We start from the raw sequence: 26,390 nt of genomic DNA, 5'->3' as shown, positions 1-26,390 counted from the left end.
AAAGCTTTATGTCTTTGGTCATGGATTTTCATACGAATCTCTTCTTGATGAGGTCTAAAGTCACTCTTCCTCCGGGATGAGATAAACCATGAAAAGTCTGAAAAATACTCCAACGAAAGTCTTTAGGAATGTATGGTCTTATATCACCAGTAGAAACATCACAAAAGATCGTTTTTGAATTTGGGAGATTCATAGGTTTAAGCTCGAGACCGGAATTAGACTCAAGTAAAGAGTGAAGCTCCGTGTCATTAACCTGTGCCTTCGCAATCTCTTCAAAATTTATGTCACTTGAATTATTAAAACTAAAGGAAGAAATTCTCGAAAAAGCGTCAGCAACTATATTTTCACTACCGGGAATATGTCTTAAATCTGTAGTGTACTGACTAATAAACTCTAAATGTCGCATTTGTCTTGGAGAACATTTCTCACTTTTTTGTTGAAATGCGTAAATGAGAGGTTTGTGATCAGTGTACACTAGAAAATTTCGATCTTCAAGCATGTGCCGAAAATGTTTGATTGCTGAATAAATTGCAAGCAATTCCCTATCATAAGTGCTGTATTTTTGCTCTGCAGCATTAAGTTTGCGAGAATAAAAACTCAAAGGCTGTAATTCATTGTTTACTTTTTGTTGCAAAACTGCACCAATAGCAAAATCTGAAGAATCTACAGCAAGAGATAAATTTGCATTTGGTAAGGGATGTGCTAGCAAAACAGCATTTGCAATCGCATCTTTAACTGCCTCAAAAGCAGAAATTTCCCTATCAGTCCAAACTAGAGGTGTTTTATCTTTTTTAGCTTTACCTTTAGTTAAATCGTATAAACAAGATTGGATTTTAGTTGCATTTTTAAAAAATCTGTGATAAAAATTTACCATAGCTAAAAATCTGCGTAATTGTTCTACAAATTTAGGTAAAGGAAAGTCTCTTAAAGCTTTTACTTTTTCTGGCATAGGCTGAATACCATCCTTTGAAACTAAATATCCCAAAAAATTAACTTCATTAACACCAAAAACGCATTTTTCTAAGTTAATTATTAAATTGAAATCGTTTAAACGTTTAAGAACTTTGTCTAAATCCGATTTATGCTTTTCTTCGGTTTCAGAGAAAATGAAAATATCATCCAAATATGCTATGCAACAATCTATGTCTCTTAAAACATTATCAATAAAACGTTGAAATGTTTGTGCGGCATTTCTTAAACCGAAAGGCATAAATATATATTCAAAAAGTCCAATTGGTGTGATAACTGCTGTTTTAGGTACATCGGAAGTTTCAACTCTTATTTGGTTATATGCTTTTACTAAATCTAATTTAGAAAATACAGTTTTTCCATTTAAATTATGCGAAAAATCCTGGATATGAGGTATCGGATATCTATCAGGAATAGTTTTGGCATTTAAACGACGAAAATCACCACATATACGGAATTCTCCATTTTTCTTTGGTACTAAATGTATCGGGCTTGCCCACGGGCTTTTAGATGGACGAACAATACCTTGCTTTATTAAATCGGCGAATTCTTTGCGAACAATTTTTAATTTCTCAGGCGATAGACGTCTTGCTTAAGAAAAAACCGGGGGTCCAAATGTTTCAATGCAATGTGTCACACCGTAGTCTTGGCGCGGTGCATTTTGATTGAAACTTAAAATATTCGGATATTTGATCAACAAATCATGATAACGGTTCTCTGATGAGACCAAAGTTAATCCAAATGATGGTCCAGGACATGAAATGCCTTTAGAAAAAACTGTTGTCAAACTGTCAAGTAATCGACGATTTTTAACATCGACCAACAGTCCAAAACGTTCCAAAAAATCCGCACCAATAATAGGGCTTGACACATCAGCAATGATAAAATTGAAGTCAAACCTTCTACGAAAGCCAAGATCTAGTTCTAAACGCTTACTGCCGTATGTTGAGATTTTAGAACCGTTTGCAGCATACAAATTTAATTCCTGAATTTTGTTATTTTTTGTTAAATTTTTAGGAAAACAGCTAACTGCTGCGCCGCTGTCTACGAGAAATCTGAAACCAGATATTTTATCATAAACAAAAAGGCGACTGTGAGACTGGCTAACATCTGCCGTCGCTACATCAGACGAGCCGTTTAGTTTTCCGAAAATTGGCATGGTTGTATGCACTTGTGTGCTTTATTACCAAAACGATTATGATACCAACATAATTTACCGATACGTAGATTGTCAGGAGTACGACTACGTGAATTTGAATGTCTGTATCGACGATTGCGACTTCTATCACGATTACGTTGTCTAGAGGATCTAGATAATCTCTCAACGTTAGCGCTAAGAATCGAAATTTCTTCACGCAAGGATTGAAGAGTTAAACTATCCTGAGAATTTTTAACTTCAGATACCGATTGGAAACAAGATATTTCGCATATCTTATCGGCAATTAAAGCTAGTTCATTAATTGGGTCTTTGCAAACAGACAAAATTTGCTGTACATGAACTGGCAAACGTTGTTGCCACAAAGTACGCAATATATCGTTGTTAAGCCTTTGGCAAGAGAGATTTTGCATCTCTAACAGAAGCTGTGACGGTCGTCCATCACCCAACTGCAAATCCTGTAGCAGCAATTTTAACTGAGCTGATTCTGATTGAGAAAAGTTTTCGATTATTTTAGATTTTAAACTCTCATATGCATTAGATTTGGGAGGGTTACGAATTATATCTCTTATAGAAGATAGAGCCTTACTGTCCAAAGCGGAAACTACACAATGGTATTTACTTTCATCGGTTGTTATTCCTGCTATCACAAATTGTGATTCTAACTGGTGGAACCAAAGCTCTGGCTCTGCTTCCCAAAAAATAGGTGCTTTAAAAGCAACACGAGAAAGTTCTAAATTTTTAGAGTCCTTGTCCTCAACAGACATCATAAATGTCTACAATTGCAATGCATTAAATTATTGAAAAGAGAAAAATAGTCTTACTGTCAATTATGCAAGACACACGTAAGAATTTATCAACAATTAAATTACCAGATTAGCCCTACATTTACTTAAGTTAAAATACTTTACCTAATCAAAAGAGGTTAACAGGAAAATGACAAACTTCAAACTTCACATAAGTCATCACAATCGGTCAAGAAAGAAAACCAAAATCTCACTTACTTCAAAATTTGAAATATCCATATAAGTTGTTTTAACACACCACTTTAGTAGATAGAATTATCCGATGACTGGAAACCACTGTATTCTATATGTTGTTATCTTTCTTCGGTCAACCGTAGTAATTCACCGGGTCACCATTATGTGGGAACGAGGAATAGCGTTCCTACATTTTTACGGAACCAAAGACAACATCAAAATAATCACAAGATAAAATTAAACACTTTTATTTTCCTGGAAAATGATAGAGTCACAAAAGCTGCGTGACTAACTTAAAAACAAATTAAAATTCAAAATTGAGTATAACAGAGTAGTAGTGGTTTTGTGGTTTAACAGATGCATATATATACTGGAGAAAATGTGCGATGAATAATTATGACATCAGTATCCTGCCGTCAGTTGCAGTTAATTTCTGACAGCAAAAAGAATATCAGGATGAGAGGTCGCAGGTTCGGTATTCCGATCCGCCGGTCTGATCTAGTGAACTCTACAGGTGTTTAAAGAAGGTTTTCTGGATTTCTCGAAAAATAGATTTTTTTTTCTTTACGATGTCGGTTTTCTCCACGTATTATTCAAAAGCGTGCTTTTCACATTGTTCTATTCAATATTTTCGCAATTCATTCAACCGCAATCTATTTAGGCGTACCGTCGTCCCATAGCGTAAGAAGGCATTTCACGTGCTTCATAAAATTCGTGCGAGTCTGCATGTGCGTCTACTGACCTGGGTTCGGTGAGATTATGGCACTCTCATCTGTAACTCTGCTGCGCTTTGCAAGATGTTCTCCATTTCAGGCTTCATTTTCCACCTTCTGAAATCGAACTGAAAAATTCCTGGATCATTTTATAATGGCTCATATAATCAAGAAAAGAGTTCTTTGTCAGAAACTAGTTATTTTATTATGATCCTGTAAAGTCTTTGAAACATATTTTTTATTTTGTTAATATATGTAGACCTTAAAAATATTTTGAGTGCTTGAAAAGTACTTTAAATGTGCTTATTTTTTGTTGAAAGATTCGGCTACGCACCCTGACGGACAATTTCAAAATAAAGTCATGGTATGGATTAGAAGGGGTCCTCTTATGTTTAACAAATTTCTACCTGAAGTATTTTGGATTCATCTTAAACCTCTTAAGTAGAATGCCTTTTATATAATCTTCAGCCTCCCCTGCAATTAGTTAAGTATTTTCAGAAGAACTAATAGGACTGACACCCAATTACATTTCTCAGTTAAAACACTTTTTGCTTGGCGCTCAAACAATCTTAAAAACAAAACTATATCTCAATACTTCTTTGTTAATTTATGCATGCGCTGACTTCAGATCAGATGCTTTTTAATATCTCATTTTCTAAACGCAGTTTTTCAAGCTGAAATTCAAGCTTTTGATTTTTCTGCATCTTGTCTGCTGTCACTCGATTTCTAACTGTTGTTGTTGTTCCCACTGTTTCAGAATTTTTAGCTGTTTATCCTCGAATTCCTGCTGTTCATGGAGTTTTCTGTCTTCAATAATGACCGTCAACAGATTTTTCATTTAACTCTTCGTCATATCCTAAACCGCTTCTCAGATTATCCCGAGACAAATCGGATATATATATATATATATATATATATATATATATATATATATATATATATATATATATATATATATATATATATATATATATATATATATATATATTTATAATGTTTGTGAATTTTTGAGAAACTATTTATTCAACTCAACAATTCTTAGCACCGTTAACCGCTTCACTTACCCATTTTTTTGAGAGAAGAAATGCGAAAAATCAACCTATTTTTTTTATTTCATTCATAAACACTAGGAACTAAAACAGAACATAACACACAAGTTCTAAGTTGCCATTTTCACTTTTCTGTGTATCAAAAATATTTATTTTCCCTCCGTTAACTATCCCAAATGATCTCGGGCAAATGAAAAAAGTTAGTCTTCGTGTATGTTCATCATCTGATAAATTATCTGCAGTACTCGCGAACGCCATTTCTTTTCACTCCTTTTTTTTCCATGTAAATTCATCCACCATCATGTATAAACAATTGTACAAAACGCGTCTGCAGTCCCACAAACTCCTGAACAAAAATTGACACACTTCCAGTCTCAGTTGATTATGATCATTTTTTGCTTTGCTTCCGGCCGACTGAAAACGTGATGAAACAGAACGTATTGGCGACTTCTGCACCCGAGTTTATTCGGGATAGTAAATAGTTGCAACATAGCCGAGTTAACTCGGGATACACAGGGAAGCGCTTGAAGAGTTTTTTTTAACTGTTTGAAATTCTGCCTCGAGCAACGTCGAATATATATTGGCATTGAAATTATTTCATAGTTTTCTGATCATAATTTGTGAAAACGATTCCTATGTTAACAAAGACGAATCGTTCCATTTAATCTATGGAGGATCCTTTTTTGATTGAAAGGCGGTTCTGATTTTTAGCGTTGAAGTGTGTTTCAGGGTCATCGCATGGATTTGGCATCAGACCAGAACTTCCCTATCTGATTTTTCTTTTCCCCAAATCCATCGATGCAGCTGCCCCCCTTATCTTCATGGCAGAACAGGGGGGGAGAGAGGGTTGGAAATGACTCTTGAGATGATTTTAGGGAGGGGTTGGAGAGAGAAGATGCAAGAGATCGATGAGAAGTTTCGGTTCCTGTTGATGCCAAGAAAATATTTTGTGTCCTTAAAAGTTATCCATACCACATTCACCTCAGAGAGGATTTAACCTTTGCTTTTCCCTCTGTTCGCAAAATGAACTTCTTATTCATATTTTGAACAATTTAATATTTCTTTTTTTTTTTTTAAATTTGGTTTGTGTAAAATAGATTTTCATTTAATGAGTCAATGAATTTCTTTTTAAAATCTTTTTATCCCATCAAAACTTTTGATAAATTGTAACTAACATAGAAACACGTAATATATACCTATTTCTACCAAAGTCGGCCAAATGACCAAACTTAATGTATCTTGATTGAATGTATAAAATATGGATGTTAGGAATTAAATAAACTAAAAAAACTTTATTATAATTAAACAAAATTGTATAGTGCATAGTAAAGTGCATAGTAAAGTAATAGTAAAGTAATAGTATAGTAAAGTCATGCATTACCAACACAAAGAATAAGAATTCTTGACATGTACAATGGAAACACCCTGTATATTTTCAGCAAACATATTTCCCCTAATGATTATTATTTCTATAATTCTAAGAATTATTGTTACAATTATAAGAATATATAAGAATTATACTTAATGTTTCTTCTAAGAGCTTGTGCTGTCTTGATTGTTTCGACATTTTCCAGGGTAAAAATTAACAGTTATTTAGAAATGAAGTAAAGCTATCCAAATAAGCTACTGACCAAAACGTTTAGTTTTTGTCACTTTTTCTGACGCAAAAATGTCAATCTAAAATTTCAGGTACTTTCTTGAAATTTGTATTCGCAGTTATTCTGACTGAACTCACTACGCAACAGTCATTTTGCAGAAATGTGCAACTCATCGAATGCAATACCTTGAACCCGCATGACATCGTCATTTCTGATCCGATCACCTCATAAAGCAACACATTGTTCTCTCGCTCAAATGACCGATTGTAGTGGAAATAGGTATGCGACACGTATTACTATTCGAAACAAGCAAATTATTTAAAAAATAATAATAGAATATTAACTGTATATAATTGTTAGAAAAAAGTCATGAAGTCAAATGTGCAAAAACGATAAGATGATCAAGGCATTTTCAATGCGACATTTTTTGATCGGTTATGATATGTTCAGTGTTAATATTTTTTACTAATTACTGTACAATTTGTAAAATATTGATTGAAACTTCCAAAAAAAGATTATAATATTGTAATTGAAGTTAAATATTTAATACTTTGTTTTATAACTATTTGAAAACGTTAATGAATCAATAAAAAATGTGAAAAACTTACTCGACAAATGGATGGAGATCTGAGAATTGCGGAATGAAATGAAAGGACCATAAAATAGGCATTTTCGAATGAAATATCAACAACTAAATAGCTCCTTAAGTGAGGTTGATTTTCAAAAAATAGTTCATTATCAACCAGTAATGATAAACGAAAAGTCATATTACAGGGACAGATAAGTTCCGATGAGATATTTTGCTTTGTTTCAATTCTATATGGAAATAATATTTGTACACTTAAAATTCCGGTTGGGGCCGAAAGTGTTAAGCAACGAAAAGTTTGGTACTAGTTTTAATTTGGCATCAGACCTAGTTTTATTTTAAATATCATTGTGTAATACAGTCTCTGGCTAAATTATGAGACGCACTTTAAGATTCTATGTAAAATATTAATTATCAGGTAATACTCTATAACAGCTTTATTGTTTATACGCAGCAGAAACCAGTTTTCACTTCTTTACGTTCTTGTCTCAATGGGTTAAATTAGACGATATAAATTGGAAGATAGGATACATTAGACGATATATTATATCAATATAGAATATTTGTTATATCAAGCATTATATTATATATTGTAATAATTAAATCCAATGATGAGACGCACTGTAGTGTTTTAATAATAAACATGTTTTGCACGAGTGTATAGGCAATACTTTTATATTTAAACACACATGTAATGGGTTTTTATTCGGAAAATTTTTTATATACTTCTTGTGATGTGATCATGGGATCATCACAATGTTTACTTTTCTAAATACCTACTAAGCATCACTGGCTGTGGTCAGTGTGCGGGTGGGTGACCACTTGGATCAGTCTGCGTAGGAACCGAAGGTGTGCGGTATAGTTCCTCGTTAAACTGTGCAACCGTAAAGTGCTCGACTTCGCGTGCAGGTCGTCGGGCTACCGAAGCGGGGGTGTCATCCCCTCTGCAGAGGATCAAAATTGTGATGGCATGTCTTCGGATCATCCTCAGGGATGTTTCCCAGACCGTCGCCAATAGCCCATTGTGCAGCTCTAGTGTGACGTAAATGAACTACAACTACAACAACTAAATACCTACTGAACTGTGTCCAACTGAAGCGCCCTCTTTGTTGCCGTTTGCGAGATCTCTAGGGCTCGGCTCCTAGCTCGTCTTTAGAGATTCTCGCATCCGCTAAGGAGGGGACGCTATCTTTTGGACCAGTATTCCCCGTAGGACGCTCAAGATCGTTTGATTCCATTTTTGCTGCATGTTCGATGCTTTTCCCCCTGTTTGCTCCAAGACTGTCGATTTTTTCGAAGTATTTAATATCACTATTTTAAATTCTGCACTTTATTTTCTAATTATTTGACGCATCATAAAATTCAATACGAACTTTGCAAATGTTAATTTAAATTGCTATCTTCTCCCTGGAGCACACAGGGAGGACATAGTCCACGTGTTGGACTTGAAAATGCTTTATAAATCATGAACAGTTGATGTATTCTATTTATAACTGTGACAATTAAATAAAAGGATTGGTCATGTTTCTGGAGTCCAGAGAATTCCTTCAGCCATGGCAACTTAGAGATATCTTCTATATGTAACAACTTCGAAGCTCCTGACCTGAAGATCGATCTAGCGTGACCTTTTGCGCAACATCATTGATGCAAATTTAGAATTTGTCCACGATAGATTCCGGATGACGAGATAACACCAGGTCTGGGCGATCAACATTTTCTCTCTCCCATGCAACCCCACCCCCCGACACTTCCCATTTGTATTTACTTTTAACGTATTGCATTACAATGTTAATCCATTGATGCAGGATCATAAACAAATACAAACCATTTTCATTCGAGTAAAAGCAATACAGTTGTATAGTATGATCTGATAATTATTATTTTACATAAAATCTTAGAGTGCGTCTCATAATATGACTTCAATTTTTATATACAATTAGAAAATAAATTTTTATATAAAGTGAATTATAAACTACAGAGATGCACAAGTTAAGTAACGAAATCATCTCAACAGCATTTGATTCTCCTCTGAGAGTAACGCAGTTGAGAGAGAGTCTCATCCGTCAAAGAACAGAGAGGGAATTCTTCTGTTCACTTCAAAGTATTCAGGTGATGTGTGTATGGCGTGATATCACTTCTACAACATTCGGTCTGGTGGAGAGGAGCGTGAAGCTCGATTAATCTATAGTGGCCAGCAGAGTTAAAGTAGGGGTATAAGCAATGATGAAATTATGAGATCAATGTAGCACTATTTGCTTTTAAACTAGGATACTGCTTTACTTCAAACAAAAAAGAAACACACGAAAAAAAACCACTTTTTATTAAGACTCCAATAAAAATGTTAAGATTTGTATCTGGCTATGACATGTTTAAAATGTAAAGAAAGCATGGGGAAAATGATAGAACAATGAAAAGAGAGGAAAAAGTAAAAAATAATAAAAATCTGAATAAAAGGGAAAAAAAGTTAATAACAATCCGGAAAATAAAAGATATAAACTTTTTATCAGCTCACACGGTTATATCCGTAAAATGACTTTTTTTTTCCAGGATTTTAATTATTTTTATTTTCCCCTTTTTTCATTGTTCTGTCATTTTCCCCATGTTTTCCCTACATTTTAAACTTATTTTATGAGTTCTATTTACTTGCAGCTTATGCGCAATAAATGAAACTTACTGTTTTTCTTCTTTTTTTTTTCTTTTCGTCCTATATATATATATATTTATATATAATCCGGTAGTCTTGTAATTTTGAACTTAATCCAAAAGCCGAGGGACCTGCAGTATCAAACATTTGGACAAAATAGCCTCCTTGGAGGACTTTTTGACGGAACTAACACGCATTAGATGAATAGGAACACCACGAAAACTTCCCACTGTTAGCAGGTAGGGAAGGGGGTTCTAACTCATGATCCGTCTACTATTGAAGACGTAGTCCAAGGATGACGAGGGCTACTTCTACAACAATTGTTAGTGACTGTTAGAACACATTTAGCCGCTCTTATATATAGCGCCATCTATGCTTTTTCTGGAAATGGTACAAAAGGCCCCTATAAAGAAAAGCCACTTTTTTGTGAAAATGAAAAGTGTTTGTGATCTAATTTTTATTTTACAAATAAAAAATAACTCAAACATTGCATTATCTGAGCTCATAAAAATTTTTATAAACTGAGTCATTGGTTTTAGAGATTTTAAATATTCGCCAAATTGAAAAAGTTCAATAACATTCAACATATTTAAGTTTGTTTTAAAGTCTTTAAGGCCAAAATAGTGTACATATGTGGCGCAACTATCACTACATTATTAAAACATCCATTCACTAGTATATAAGGCATGATAACTTAATTCAATCTTGAGGTAAATTTTGATAGTTGTCTAATAGTCTTTTTAGACGCATAGTTTAAAAATATAAATTTTCTTTAAGCGGAAGGCATTTAAATTATTGTCCTTTCCTTCACGAAGGAAATAAAAATAATTGATAAAATAAATAAAGGTATTGCTAAATGGGTCTACAGAGCGTCCAATTGAATAAAGCCTCCTTGTCCAGAAGAAAACCTATGTGAATACGATGTCCAAGCACAATATGTCCCATCGAAATAGACACCCTTGTCCTTTAAAAGGGACCGTGGAGATCCCCCAAACATCAATCCATAATAATTGCTCTCTATTCATTTTAAAAATTGGATGAATCAAGAGATAAATGTCATGGGCAGGTTAATCCTACAATGATGTTTTTTTAGGGTTAAGCGTCACTGTCCCGCCCTTATTTGCCCGGTTTAACCAGCACTGATGTTTTTTTAAGGTTAAGTGCCCGGGATACATTCGTCAGCTATGGTCAACACTGGACTTTTTAATACAGTTAGTGCCCTCGGTATCCCTGATCATTGAGCTATTTGACTTCCCTCACAACGATATGTACAAACCACATTTATGTAAGATTTGAAATAGGCGATGCTTTCAACCATTTCCTGGAGGTCGTCAATACGATGCCAGATTCCAACGATGGTAACCTTCAATGCCCCTTTTATGTAGCTCTATTGAGGATAGCCCCCTCAAGTTTTTGTTGATTGATGTCAACCGCTTCCCTAATTATCACGAATTTACTCGGGTATGTATAGATTGCAATTATTTATCATCCCGAGTAAACTCGGTCATAGTAGAATTCGTCAATACGTTTTGTTTTATCACGTTTTTATTCAGACGGAAGCAAAGCAAATAATAATAATAATCTCCTGTGATTGGAAGTTTGCCCACTTTTGTTAGGGAGTATTGCTTCTGACGTGTTTTGTACAATTGTATATGTTACCGGCAAAGTATGAAACGCCGGCATTGTATTGAATGCCTAGGCATTGTATAGAATGCCGGATGTTTTTAGGCAAAGTATGAAATGTGAGAATTATTACATACTTTCCTTAGGCATTGTATATAATGCCTAGGCATTCTATAGAATGACAAATGCTATTTAGGCAAAGTGTGAAATAAACGTCCTGATGAGGTTATTATGTAAATGATGTGCAAGATACTGTGAATGACTGAAATCGGTGGCTGTTGACTTTCACCGATGAATGTTGACAATCCCATAGTCGCTTTGGTGAATGTCGGAAATATTTATTGCATCCGATTTAATATTAATTTATTCGTGGATATAATTACATTTATTCGATATTTTAATACTTACTGACGATAGATTAGAAGAAACGTCAGTGTTTGGAGTATCGGGCAAATATATACCGGGCAATGGCACTTGACCTTAAAAAAACATCAGTATAGGGTATACCGGGCAAATGTATACCGGGAAGTGGCACTGAACCTTAAAAAAACACATCAGTGTGGTGTATACCGGGCAGTGGCACTTGACCATAAAAAAAGCATCAGTGTAGGATATACCGGGCAATGGCACTTAACTAGACCTAGTATGACTAGATATTTGGTAAATGTCCGAAATATATACTAGGTCTAGTTAAGTGTCACTGCCCGGTATACCCTACACTGATGTGTTTTTTTAAGGTCAAGTGCCATTGCCCGGTATATATTTGCCCGATACTCCAAACACTGACGTTTCTTCTAATCTATCGTCAGTAAGTATTAAAATATCGAATAAATGTAATTATATTCAAGAATAAATTAATATCAAATCGGATGACGTTTTGAATTTGTCATTTTTGAATGACATTTTGACGAATCGAAGATGTATTTTATACTTTGCCGGTTTTTCATTTGGCATTCTATAGAATGCCTAAGATATGTGTGAAATATAAATCATTTCATACTTTGCCGGCTAATTTTAGGCATTCTATACAATGCCGGATTTCATACTTTGCCGGTAACATACACTGGTTATCATAAATTAAGGAAAATTCACAAAAATCGCGATAACTCAAGAAATTACACATGGAATTTTATGAAACTTACCCACAATATACAACACATAGTAAGGTATTAAACAACATAAAAAGAAATTATCAGACATTAATAGTAGTATAGAAATTAGCACATGTATAAAATAAACAAATTGGAAGTATCGGTTTGCAATAGAAAAAGTACCTTTAATATGGAATATGATTGCCTCTAGAAGCAATACAGCACAAACAGCGATGTGTGATGCTTTCAATTATGCGGTCTATCAGTTCAATAGGAAGTGAGAGCCATTGCTCTTGTAAAGCAGTTGCAAGCGTGGCAAGGGTCTGAGGGGGCGGATTGATGGCAGATACACGCCTCCCTAGAGCATCCCAAACGTGCTCGATAGGATTCAAGTCCGGGGATCGAGCTGGCCACTCCATGCGAGTAATTGTTTCCTGTTGAAGATAATCATCAACAATGCGAGCTCTGTGTGGTCTTGCATTATCGTCCTGTAACAGGAAGCAATCACCAATTGCCCCGGCATATGGGCGCACATAAGCATCAAGGATGTTGTCTCGATAAACCTGAGCATTCACGGTTCCCCTTGGAAAGACATGGAGGTATGTGCGCCCTCCTAAGGATATGCCTCCCCAAACACAGACACTGCCTCTTCCGTATGCATCTCTTTCACGGATGTTTGATGGATGATAACGGGTCCCAGGTTCTCTCCATATCAAATAACGTCTACTGTCACTTTCTAGACTAAACCTGGACTCATCCGTAAAGAGAACAGGCCTCCATTGATCTGACGTCCAGTGGACATGTTGTCGGGCCCACTGCAAACGGTCTCTCCTATGGCGTGATGTGAGCGGCACGCAAATGGCTGGTCGTCTCGCATACAGACCACCTTCGTGGAGCCTTCTGCGCACAGTTGACGTTGACACCAACCTTCCGGTGGCTGCAGCAAGAGAGGATCTAAGATGTGTCGGAGTAGCGGTTCTATTCCTGCGTGCACTTAATGTCAAATATCGGTCATCGGCACTGGTCGTAACAGTTGGCCGTCCTTGACTGAACCTCCTAGATGCCGAATCTGTGGTTTGAAATTGCCTCCAAAGTCTATGAACCACAGATGGACTCACATTTAGCCATCTGGCCACTTCTGATTGACTCTGCCCTGCCTCTAGTCTCCCGATGGCTCTCCATCGTAGTTCTTCAGGCAAATGATGCCTAGAGGTCATTATTACGAATTGGCTATCTCAGATTTTCAATGTCGCAATCACAGTAAAATTTGTGTGCTTTCTCTCAAACTTGGACTTTTATGCTCCAGGCAGATGACGTAAGCCGAGTGCAGCGCCACTAATTTGCATATTGCAATTTTACTCAGCTACTCTTAGTGGACAACATATGCAAATTTTGCACGGTTTGGCTTACTTTTGAAAGAGTTATCGCTATTTTTGTGATTTTTCCTTAATTTATGATAACCAGTGTATATACGATGGTTGCTGAATTTACATAAAAAAAGGAGCAAAAAAAAATGGAGTTCCTGAGCGAAAGTGAAAGTAATGCAGATGATTTTTCAGATAATGAAAATGTGAACATATACAAAGACTCATATTTATATTGAAAGTTTGACAATATTTGGCTGTTTGTAGGACTGCAGACGTGTTTCGTACCAGTGTATATACGGATGGTGGATGCATTTACATAGAACAAGGAATGAAAAAATGGAGTTAGCGAGTGAAAGTGAAAGTAATGCAGATGATTTTTCAGATGATGAAGATGTGAACACATACAAAGACTCATAGTTAACCTTTTTCATTTGCCCGAGATTATTTGAGATAGTAAACTGATGGTACATTAAATATCTTTTATACATGAAAAAATTAAAATGTCGACTTAGAACGTGTGTATTATGTTTTGTTTTAGTTTCTCGTATTTATTAATAAAATAAAAAAATATGTTAATTTTTTGCATTTTTTTCCCCTAAGAAATTGGTAAAGGAGCAGTTAAAGAAAGGATCATGTCAATCACCCGGTCACTTTGTGCAATGTTACTCTTTTATTGAGTCTTAATTTCGTGAGAGTATTTTAATGGCGTTTTTTTCTCCTTCATATTTACTTTTAATTCATTTGAACATCATTTAATCATTTTTTGTCTCACTAAGTTTTTCGGAGAAGCATCTTAACTTTCTTTGCGTTCCTGAATTTCATGTGTATGAGAAAAGTCCCTTCACGCATTCTGAGTTTTATTTTGATACAACTTTTTCCCTTAAAACCTGCAGTTGTTAATTCTTTTTTTCTTTTTCATAATTTAATTTTTTGGGGGGATCATCTTAAACCTTCTGAAAGTTTGATTGGATATTGATGTGCCTAGAGATTCTGTTCAGTTAAAGAGTCACTTCTTTTCCCTTCTCTCATTCTCCTCTTCAGATTTTTGTTCGATTCTGTTGCGCAAGAACTATAGGTCGAAGGAAGAACTACAGGGAGTGCTATGGAATGGCATTCAATAATTATTAATTTTTGCATTTGTCATATAAAGAAATACCCCATGGGTTTTTCTGCAGACCCGAAGCAATAGAGATGAAATTTGACGAGCTGCCATTTTCGTATACATTGTTAGAAAGTGATTACTTTTTGTAAATGTTTCACTTTATATTTTTTGCTTTGCGTTACATATTTTTTATTGCCGTGTAATAAACTGCAGTGAAATAAGAAAGGTCAAAAGAGAAGAAGGAAGATTGAAACTGTGCAACACATTTTTTGTAGCATTTCATAAATATCCTTGATCTTGTTAATTTGGGTGTGGGGATGTGAAATCTGAAACTAGTTTTATCTCAAAGCTACAAATATTATTTTTCATATTGACATTTTTAATCTATTTTTTGTCGAAATGTACAATAAGAAATATTTGATATATATATCTTTATCTTATACTATAATACGAGGAATGGTTGCCAAGTCGAAAATCGCCCCAGAATTAATAAACTCCGGTAAACTTGGGGGTCTGGGGTTTTTGGCCACGAGGAATCGATTGGCCCCGGTTTTGAAGCGCTACGGTCGAGCAGTTCGGAGTTACAGATAAGATATTTTCAAACTTTATTAGTTCGCCATAATGGCTATAGATACTTTTCTCCACTCTTATAAATGTATGCTAATGCGAACCTTGCAATTGAAATATTAATTTTCGACAACTTAAACCAATAATATACGAAGGAATTAATAATTTAATTGTAAGGTTCGCATTAGTTTACATTTATCAAAGTGGAGAAAAGTTTAACTTTTGTGTTAAAATCACCGTCAACAAAGTCCGACATTTCAACATTCGTCAGATTTCAAGCTACATTTTCAACATGCAGAACGCACCTCTACATGAAATTCTTCAAGGAGCCGGAATTTTGGAACAACAAGCGATCAACTCAATTCTACCCGCAAATGGACAACTAGAAGATACCGTCATTGTCAGAATGCTTCTCCATTACGCCGAACAAGCTTACCCGACAGTCAAAGTTGCCGTACTTCACCCTGAATTTGTCGCACGCTTCTACGTTACAACAGCGGATGGCGCTTATGAAGGAATGGCTCTTCTCAACGATATCAGCGACCAGAACAAGGCTTCCAACTATCTATACGGCGTTCAACAAGGATTCGACGTGCTACTCATTTCCATTCACAAGAGAGCTCAAATGGATAGAGGCGAGGACTGGATGCTAGGAATTTACGAAGCAAGCTATGGAGAACGTCAACTATTAGTTTGCGATCCAGTCGACAACCCGCTGCTCATCGATGCTGTTTTGAGAAAAATACTGCGACACGTTTTGAATACCGTTGTTACGAATGAAAAGCTGAAAGGATGCATCGTGAAACCTCGCAACGCTTACAACCACCAAGATGACGCGTCTTCCTGCTGAGTTTACATCGTCTTTTATGCTCGACAATACCTCTCTCATCGACGCCTTTTCCTGGACAAGAATTTTCAAGAAGCGGATGAACGGAAGCAAATTTACGAATTCGTTGTGAACAGTGACCAATTGAACATGTCGGGACCATCTGAAGCCGCATCTTTCACATCTTCGACCAATATGCACGCTTTGAATATCCAAGACCCGATGATAACGCCGTTGCGCCCGACAAGAGCATGTCAAGCAGCGTAGCAAGGAACGAATGTCGGATATATTGATGGCACTTAATGCATCTCAACGAGTAAAATACCGCGATTATGAAAGACGCAGACGAAAAAACGAAACAATGAGGGGCTGCAACATTCGCCTAGAGGAACAACGCCGCCGTAATGAAAGACTCCGTAGAGCTGCGAAATCTTGGCCTGCGTCAACCTACAAAAATGCTGCAACTTCCGACGTGGAATATCAAAGTCTTGGTCCATTTAACGTCGCTTGCATCCACGATGGCGCTTTGCATTTCCCAGAAGAAAGAGTGAAGAACAAATTACACGTAGATTCATTTGGCGACTGCTGCTTACATGGAAGAATCAAACTACCAATGCCCGAATTTCCAAACGAATTAGCGCTTCTATTTGCACGACAACACCGCCTATCGGAAGAATTCCACAGAAGGATCCGCAACATCGACGCCTGCTTTGCACTTGCCTCATTCAAAGTCGACGACGACAGAACCGTCAATCAACATGGAATCTACGCGTTTATCGCCGGCGGTCAAGTCCATCATAAGATCAACCTGGCAACGCGCCCGACTCAAGACCCGCAAGGTGGATTTGAACAGCCGAAGTCATGGTGCTTGGTGGCGACTTCCGACAGTGCTGTCCAGTTCAACAACGTGCCAACAAAAGCGAAATACTCAACCTTTTGATCAAGAGAAGCCATCTGTGGCAACACTTCAAGACTTATTCGCTCGAAAAGAACATGCACGTTGATCCCGAAAAAGAAGAATTCGCGAAATACCTGCTAAAGGTCGGCGACGGGGAACTCGAAGTGAATGAACTCGGCGAAATAGAAGTCCCAGAAGAAATTCGCTCTGGTGGTAACCTCATCGATGAAATCTTCGGACCATGCCTCAGAAGTGGGAACTACGAAGCAATGAAGAATCGCGCTATTCTTGCACCATTGAACGACGATAAGGACAAGATCAACGAGCAGATTATCGCTATGCTTCCAGGCGAAGAGAAGACATACACAAGTTTCGACTCGGTAAAGGATCAACATGAAGGGGGAATTCAATTCGCGCCTGAATTCCTGAACTCGATCAACATCGCCGACTTGCCTCCACACAATCTGAAGCTCAAGAAGAACGCCATCATCATGCTTCTCCGAAACTTGGACGTCTCTGAAGGAATGTGCAACGGGACACGATTGATTGTCACCGAACTTTGCAACAACATCATCAAGGCTAAGATCATCACCGGTGAACACGCAGGCCGACAAGTACACCTTCCAAGGATAACGCTCGACTCCAGCAAATCACAGCTTGGCGCAACTATGCAACGGCACCAATTCCCAGTTACTCCAGCATTCGCCATTACGATACACAAGTCCCATGGCCAAACAATTCGAATTCGTCGGCGTGCTTCTCCTCACGACCGTCTTCGTGCACGGAATGCTCTACGTCGCGTCTTTAAGAGTCAAGCGCCAAAGTGTGTTGAAGGTCCTGCTGCCTCCTGAGAATCCAACCCACACCCGAAACGTCGTATGGAAGGAAGTCCTGAACAAGAGAAACTCACCAGCCGCACCTGCCTCTCCGACAAGAAACTACCTGGACAACATGGAAGACTTCGCAATCGATGATTAATGTTTATTATGTTTATGCTGTTATAGGTTTATAATATGTTTCTTATGTATGTATATATGTTTGGTTTTTCTAAATAAATTTGTCAAAAATATTGAACTTCAATCTTTACACTGCTCACTTGGTACCATTTCTTTAATTGTATAATTTTTTGTTATCAATTACATTTAATTTCCTATGACTTTTCAAACTTTGTATAGAATAGTTCCCTTTCCAAACTCTAACTTTGTTTAGATAGTTTACAATGGTGCACTTTAACCGGTTATCTTTTCACCAATGGTTTCATAAATTTTCTTATGGCATGTATTGTTTTGATAAATCACAATTGAAAATTTAAATCTTCGAGTTAGCTTCGATACCTGTTTTCTCCGAGCGGAGCTCGGTCACCCGCTGGTATAATCTAAGAAGAGAGTGGAATGATAATACATAGCCAATCACAGAAGACTTCTGGTTAGTAACGCTCAAAACAGCCAATCAAAACTGAGAATGCATGTGTGTGAAAAGGTAATAATTTTTAATAATACTGCCTGCAGAAATGTTACAACTAAACTTACGAGCCAATGAAAAATGTACATAGCTAGGTTTTGTGAATATTCAGAGATCTATTGTAAATAATTTTTAATTTTATTGTTTTCATCGTATTTTTTTATAACAATTCAGACAAAAATGCTTATTCATCATTGATAACATAATTATTTCATTTAATATTTGTGTTTTTATTAGTATTCAGTATGACAAAAAAATTAAATTGCTTAATTTAATTTGTCGAATTTCAGTTACATCTGTTTTTATTATATAATTTGCTTTTTGTCTGATTGAAACTATTTTGTCAGTTGACAGTATTGAAGTTAATTGAGCAATTATTTGCAATGGTATTTGCTTTTGAAATGTTACTTAGAATAAACTTATTAATATTACATGTTTTAATTTGTTTGTAATTTTTGTAAAGTTTTTTTCATCAGGTTTCAATTGTTTTCAGTTTAAAATTTAAATTACTGGGGGGGAGGGGGATGAAGCACCATAGAGGAAGCGTCCCGCATCCTATAATACCAACAAGGTAAGAATATACTAGAGGGTGACCCTTGGCAAAATTGGCGACTTATGTTTGGCGCCATTCCTGCTTACGCGGAACACCGTGGTAACAAGAATGGCGGCCAAAACATAAAGATATTTCAATAAAACACTGGAAAATTAACAGAAACATGGGACAAAACTTTATAAAATTGCAATGAACCCAATATAAGCAAAATTAATATACCCTATAAAATGTATTTTGAATTGAAACAAAAATGAATGGAGTAAACACAGGAAGAAAAGGGGGAAAAAATCACTTCTTCATTAGGCTTGAATATCCTCAGATTTAAGTACACAGAATTCTCTAATGGCAGTTAGATACTGCCTAAATTTATCATGAATAGAATCTGCGTACCCCCACCACCACATAAAGTCGGCGAAATAGCAATCGAAAATGGCGTCTGTGGTACCGGACTGGCGGTGACATCTTTTTCTAAAGTCCCTTTTTATGACTGCCCACATACCTTTGATCTTATTGATCAGAAGCAAAAGTAACCTTACCAGCCGGTATCCAACTTAGAACTAACAGACCTCTGAAATTACATATACCGTTGAACATTTAAATATAAGGCTAAAGTCTAAACCTATCAGAATCACGATTGGGTTTCAACATCGCTCAGCTTGGCGATCAACCGCTATTACAACTAGGCGAGAATCAAGGGGCACCTTCGAATATAGTCTACCGGATCAACAATGATTTGAGTTAGGCTCTGCCTTGCGTGCCTCGGATACAGAGATTAATGCCCTATAGTAATGTGTTAAATAATATAGCTTCCTCGCTTTATATAAGTTTATAATATTGATTGTATTAAAATTGCTTCATATAAGCTTATAATGTTGATAATAAGCTCCTCTGACATTTTACAATCCTATCATATTTTCTCTATGTGATGTTGGTGTAGAAAAATTGCCAGCTAATCTCCAGGAAAACGTCTTAAAGTTTGTTTGCGAAGCGAACGAAAATGTAATTGCGTAACAATTATCTGGGGTTGGCGAGCGGTAGAGAGCACGGGGGGGGGGGGAGCCCTCTAGTATATATGTATATACAGTTAAACTCCGGTATAGTGTACATGGTTTATAGTGAATTCCGGATATAATAAGCGAAATGTTCGCTCCCGTGCCTTACTATACACATATAATATTATTTTTTGTAGATATAGTGAACAAGAGGAAATTGGATATAATGAATTTTTTTCTGTTTTCGACTGATTTTTTTCTTCAATTATAGATCATTTTGAAAATGTCTACATAAAATACATATACCGATTTTTAAAACCATCTGTTGAGTGGAATGTAGAGATAAGTATTTTTTTCTTGTTTGCTTCTTCTATCTCATCCCTCAATAAAGGTCATCCCTCAATTTTTTGTACGTAAGACGAAGAGTAATAAAAAATAAAATTTAACACATTTTTTGTGACTACATTTTGATTTTTAATCTTTTTTGTATTTTATTTTTCTGGGTCATTTATTTAAATAATGTGTCATAAAAGGGAGGAGTTCGGTATAATGAGTTGAAATTGTTTGAAGTACGGAGAGAGTAAAGTTCCGGTTATAGTGGACCAAAACTTCAGTCCCTCGAAGGATTACATAGTGGGATTTGACGGTATATACATATTCATATATAATCTTTCTTCTGCCATAAAATGTAATAAATGGTATTCGTTCATAAATTTAATAACTCAATAGTTTAGTCATTATCAGTTTATAAAAATCTATTGATGTTTTCAGATTTACTTACCCTTTGAAAAATGACTACTTAAAACAAATACATGACATACATAATTCTTAGTTTCATCTTTCATTGAAATTATTTCATAAACTTTTTAATTCCAATTTAACACCCACATTCCATCTTGTCATAAATACATCCCGACCTCCATTGTAAAGTCTCTCCCGTGTTGCAATATTTTCTTTCTTGTTACCCGCTGTCTACGATATATATATATATATATATATATGTTTGTTTCAAAAACCTATATGGGGCTTCCTTTTGGAAGGAGAAGAAAAAAAGGAGTGAGGATGAAAAACTATGAATTCGTTCTAAGAAGTGAACTAACAAGCGATATGGGTTATAGGTTGGAAATATTTTGCAATAGTCTTCCATGCGCTTGACTCACACAGAGAAAGAAACATATGAAGTGTCTATGAAAACCTTTAAGAAATAACAGCTCAAAAACTTCATACAGAGACATTGTGAAAAAGGAAAACAAAAATGATACTCCAGACACATAAAAAAAAAGGAAAACTACAAGGGTCTGCGTGTAAAGCTGTTTTTTTTTTCCTTCAGTGTTGAAAGCAAAATAAAAAATAAAAAAAAACCTTTTTCCCAAGACCCTCATTTTTGAAGACAAATATTTTGGAGAGTCGTATTTCAATTATCACCGAAGATTTTTTTTTCTTCTTCTTCTTTCCAGCTCTAGACATATGTGCTGGACTCTTCAGTCCTTCTCCTGAAAATCTCCTTCAAAAGGAAAAAGACAGAAAAGAATCGGGCCCACCCTCTTCACTCACCCGACCTGAATCCATGGGCGGCAAAAACCCTTCCTTCCAAAGGCGAATTAGAGCAGTGCGAGCCTTCCAATCTCAGAGGCTTCGGTATAGGCATTGGAGAGGGAATTAGAAAGAATCGATTTCGGTGGACCCCTCCCCCCTCGTCCTTTCCTCTTCTTTCTTGCACCCCCCACCTCCACCACCACCAGCACAAACATTTTGTGTTGCCAGGTGAGGTTTGCCTTTCCTTTTCTACTTCTATTCCTGAAAATTGCGAACTTGTGTGGAAACTGCTTCCATTTGCTAAGGTTGTATGAGTAGTCCATGCGAAGTTTTTACTAATTAACCTCTATAATAGTAGTCATCAAGGATAGATAGTGTCACACACATTTCAATGTTATAGTGTGGTTCTTTGTAAGTCAACAGAATTGATATTGGTACAGAGAAGCATTTCTGAACCAATCACATTTTATTTTTATATTTTATATCCGTCGTTGAACAGCCGACCCGATTTTTGGGTTTACGACTACTCATGTTCAACTCCGTGACCTTTTAATTTTGAACCCAATCCAGAAGACAAGGGAACTCCTGGATCAGTACCCCCAGAGGTATTGATTCGTTAGGGGAACATGGGGGACTTTGCGACTCGACAGATTTAACGAGCATCAGCCGCTATTTACTACATCGGGAGTCTCAGGCAGGCGGGGATCAAACCCACGAACTCTTGAGCATGGCCCCAGCGCCCTATCGCCCAGGCTGTCCCTGCCTCCCGTTGGTCTATAAGGAATATTAGAAAAAAATTAGACCAAGGCAAAATGTCTACAAGTAAGAATGTTTCGTAATAACAGCTCTATTTTTAGTATACTGGCTAAAAGATTTAGAGAATGAATATACACATTCACCAACATTTAGGGAAAAAAGAAATAAAACCCTACTGAAATCTGATAAGTAACTACTGAAGAAGACATCGAAAATTGCTTGATTATTGGATAAATCAGATCGATTTTTTGAAGTGATCTATCTTTTTTCGAAGCATTTCTAATTTTCATCAGTCATTTTAACTAGTTTTTCAGGTTTATAATCCTTCAAACATATTTTGACGCCAGTTTTATCACTCCCTTAACTCAGATATTCAATTCCTTCTCTCCATTATTCAGAAAAATGGACCCAAAATGGAAATTTTTTTTGACTGCTTAATTTTGTTCTTTATATCATTATGAAAGTTATAAAATGGTATTTTATTACAAAAATAAAATTTTAAATGCAATAACTACTGTATTTATAATTTTTACATACACATAAAAAAAAAAGTGATGGATTAAACGCACATCTTATTCAAGTAGAGCAAATGAAACAAAATTTTGAAGCTAAATATAATATAAAAACACAACAATAGGATTTTCAATACATACATTTTACAAATCTTTTGCAGTATGGTATATCCCAAAACACGGTACTGCACACTCTTTGCCCTCAACTGAAGTCGTATTCGGTGAAAAACTAGGGCCACTCATGCCATTTATTAGGAAAATAGTGAATCCAAAAGTAGAAACGAACTCAGCTTCACAAAATAGAAACGTTAATTTTTCTCCTGTGAGTTCGGGCATCGCAAATACTGCACTCAGTAGTAATTGCCCGATCTGGATTCGAGCGACACTGGCAAGGGACATGTATAAATTTTCAACCCTTTTATTTCAACCTGAGAACTCGAAAATTATTTATTAAAGGCGATGAAACACCCTGTATTTTGCTTTGCGAACATTAGCATTGCGAACTTAGAAGACAAATGTTTGGTTTAAGCAAACTCATGATGAACTTTTGGAATTTTCATTTAGAGAGCATGGTTCGCTGGAGGACCTATGATCTACTGACCACTCGGCAATATTTTGGTCAGAGGAGCAAGTATTCTGCGGTTTTTGAAATAGCAACGAGTGTTGCTAAATATTTAAGATTGTAGGTTAAGATTATCGGGTTATTGAAACTTTATTTAAACATTTGATTTATTATTGACAGCTATCACATGCTTTTTAACCGTTAGAAAAATTACGTTGCTTAATTGCATCCTTCTTCTCTGAGATATGTTGCTCGATTGCTCCTATTGACAATCCTTTGAGAAAATCACCATCCTTAGAGCAATTACCCACACCGAAACGAATGTTGAAACTGATCACTGCTTCATTAGAAACCAACCAAGAGTGCCATCTAGCAATAGAGCTGAAAGCCGACCAGAAATCTTTTATGGCAGCGGAAGCTTGATGTCCAAAACAGGCTACTGAATTTTGTAAGAAAAATACTGCGCCGACTATTCTGTGCTGTCCAACATCTGCTGAACTTTCCACAATCCTGAAATTTTTAATCCATGTAAGCATTGTCAAAATTATCGAATAGAAGTGAAAAAGTCATCCCTTATTAGATCATTTGTACGCTTTTGACCTTCAACATGTCAGAAAGTAAGGATAGCCTCTACTCTGTTAATTCAAGTTGAGTGAGTGTTGAAGTCATTAAAGGTGACTAACTGGAATCTCATAGAAAACGATAAAAACTCTCTGGAACGGCCCTGACCTGCCACAAGTTTGCACGAATGCATGTTAATTCCCTTTCCTTTACAAAAGTAAAACTGCATATTAAAAACGTGAAGCAAATCTTCCTTATTCAAAAAGTGCCTTGCATGATACAGTCCTGGTTTTAGATATACTAAGTGAAATTATGGTCAACACTATTTCATTTTCTGCCCTTGATTAGAGGTTATTCAACAGTTGTCTGTAGACTCATGAAAGTTCATGCAGTCATTATCGGAGGCTCGCAGGACAATTTAAATATTATTTTTATGTAGAATAAAGCAAAAACAGAATGAATGAAGTACACATAAAAGTTCAGAAATGAACTTTCTATAGTTTTTGTTCTATGGACAAGAACCTCCCAAAGTGATTAAACACCAATTCACAGTAAAAATGTAGCAAAACAACGTCGTGCGCAAAAAAATGATTAACCAGTAGGCAAAGAGAAACAAGTTTGATCGAGATAATAAAAGAAATAAAATGTAGAATTATGCGGGGTTAAATCCAAAGAGCAAGGTGTGTATAAATTAAGTTAGAATAGATTTCCAAAATGACGGTTCCCAAAATGACGATGATAATTCCAGATTTCGAACAGGAAAATTATAGAATCCTGAAAGATCATCAACAAAATTGCAAGAATTTTTCGAAATATGGAATCATTCCCACAAATCAAGATCAGGTGATCAGTATTGAAGGATTTTAGCCAAATAAAACTCATAACTATGATTAATTTTACACCCCTCAATTTTTTTAATTACTCCTCTAAAATGTATTTTAATTCATCGATCTCAATCATATCAAACTCTGAATTCATACTTGTTAAAAACTCTAACCAAACATAAAAAACTGTTTCCAAAAAATTACAAAATGAAGTACGAAACATAATTTTAACTAATAATGTAAGCAAATAATTGAAAGACTTTTTTGAGTATATATATATATATATATATATATATATATATATATATATATATATATATATATATATATATATATATATATATATATATATAGTGTGTAAAACGTTTGATATTAAAATTATATTTGATTTTAAAATTAGATTATACGATTATATTATAAAATTATATTACAATATTCTACCGAATTTAAAAATAAATTAATGTGTATAACTTTCAAAATTAAAAGTAATTAAATAAATAACAACAATTTTTCAAAAACATTAAAGAACATAAGAATATTATTCAATAAAATTTTTGGTTACTTTGAATTTTCGATTTCCTAGAAATGTACTTTAAAATCGTTCCTTTTTTGTTCAGTACTTGTATTTTTTACTCGTTACTTTTTAAAATAAGAACTTTTTACTCTTTACTCGTTACATTTTTTAAAAATACTTGTACTTTTACTTGTTACTTTTTAAAAGTAACGTTGCCATATATGTGTATATATATGATCCATCTAATAGAATATATACTTTGGTCCCTTTATTATTTAAACTCCATAGATGACAGAGTGCATCCTGAAATGCTGATCAAATGTCCCAATATAAAGGGATAATTTTAAGGCCATAGTGGACACCCAAAATCGTGAAAATCACTCGAAAAATCGATTTTCTAATTTTGACCCTTTAATAATAATTAAATGATATAAGCAATATAATGAAATTAGCAAATAATCTTTGAATTGAAGGAAAAATTTAGCGCAAGGAACTTGTTTAACCTTTAAAAAAAAATCAAAGTTTCTTGTTGAAAAAAAAAATTTTTTTTTCATGCTTTAGCATGAATTATATATCAAATTTTTTGTTCTCTATCTAAATATGAACAATCTCTGCCAGTTACACTAATGTAACATTATTTTTTAAGAAAAACTTATTAAGAGTCCACTGTAGCCGTAACAAAATAATTGGTTATTAGATTATTGGTTAGATAACTAGAGGAGGACGTTTGAAAAATGAAATTTTCTCATTTGTTGGAGCCATTATTTTAAACATGAACGATAATCCATTCTGTAGTCATCACAATGCTTTTCTTGAAGTTTCTCAATCCTCTAACAGTATTTAAAGGAAAGTGTCATATTTTTATTTTCTTCCTTCAATCGGTAAATGCAAATATATTCGCTGAGAATCTATTATTTTTAATTTGGGTTCTATGCTTCACTTTAATAAAA

General features: G+C 35.3%; 1 protein-coding gene across 1 annotated transcript; it reads left to right on the top strand.

Annotated features, from left to right (window-relative positions):
• Positions 1 to 17,264: 17,264 nt before the first annotated feature.
• LOC147816201 (ATP-dependent DNA helicase PIF1-like) lies at positions 17,265 to 18,020 on the top strand. Its single transcript, XM_087156732.1, has one exon. The coding sequence runs from the start codon at positions 17,265 to 17,267 to the stop codon at positions 18,018 to 18,020; it is 756 nt and encodes a 251-aa protein (XP_087012858.1).
• Positions 18,021 to 26,390: the final 8,370 nt, after the last annotated feature.

This window comes from Parasteatoda tepidariorum, chromosome 2 (genome assembly GCF_982258835.1).
Source record: "Parasteatoda tepidariorum strain Cologne lab strain chromosome 2, Ptep-v5.0, whole genome shotgun sequence".
Lineage (NCBI taxonomy): Eukaryota > Metazoa > Arthropoda > Arachnida > Araneae > Theridiidae > Parasteatoda > Parasteatoda tepidariorum.
The sequence above is the reverse complement of the archived record's forward strand: the minus strand, read 5'-3'. Positions and strand labels throughout refer to the sequence as shown.

Excerpts from the sequence above, each read along its gene's own strand:
- LOC147816201 (XM_087156732.1), top strand. The coding sequence starts at position 17,265 with ATGCACGTTGATCCCGAAAAAGAAGAATTCGCGAAATACCTGCTAAAG.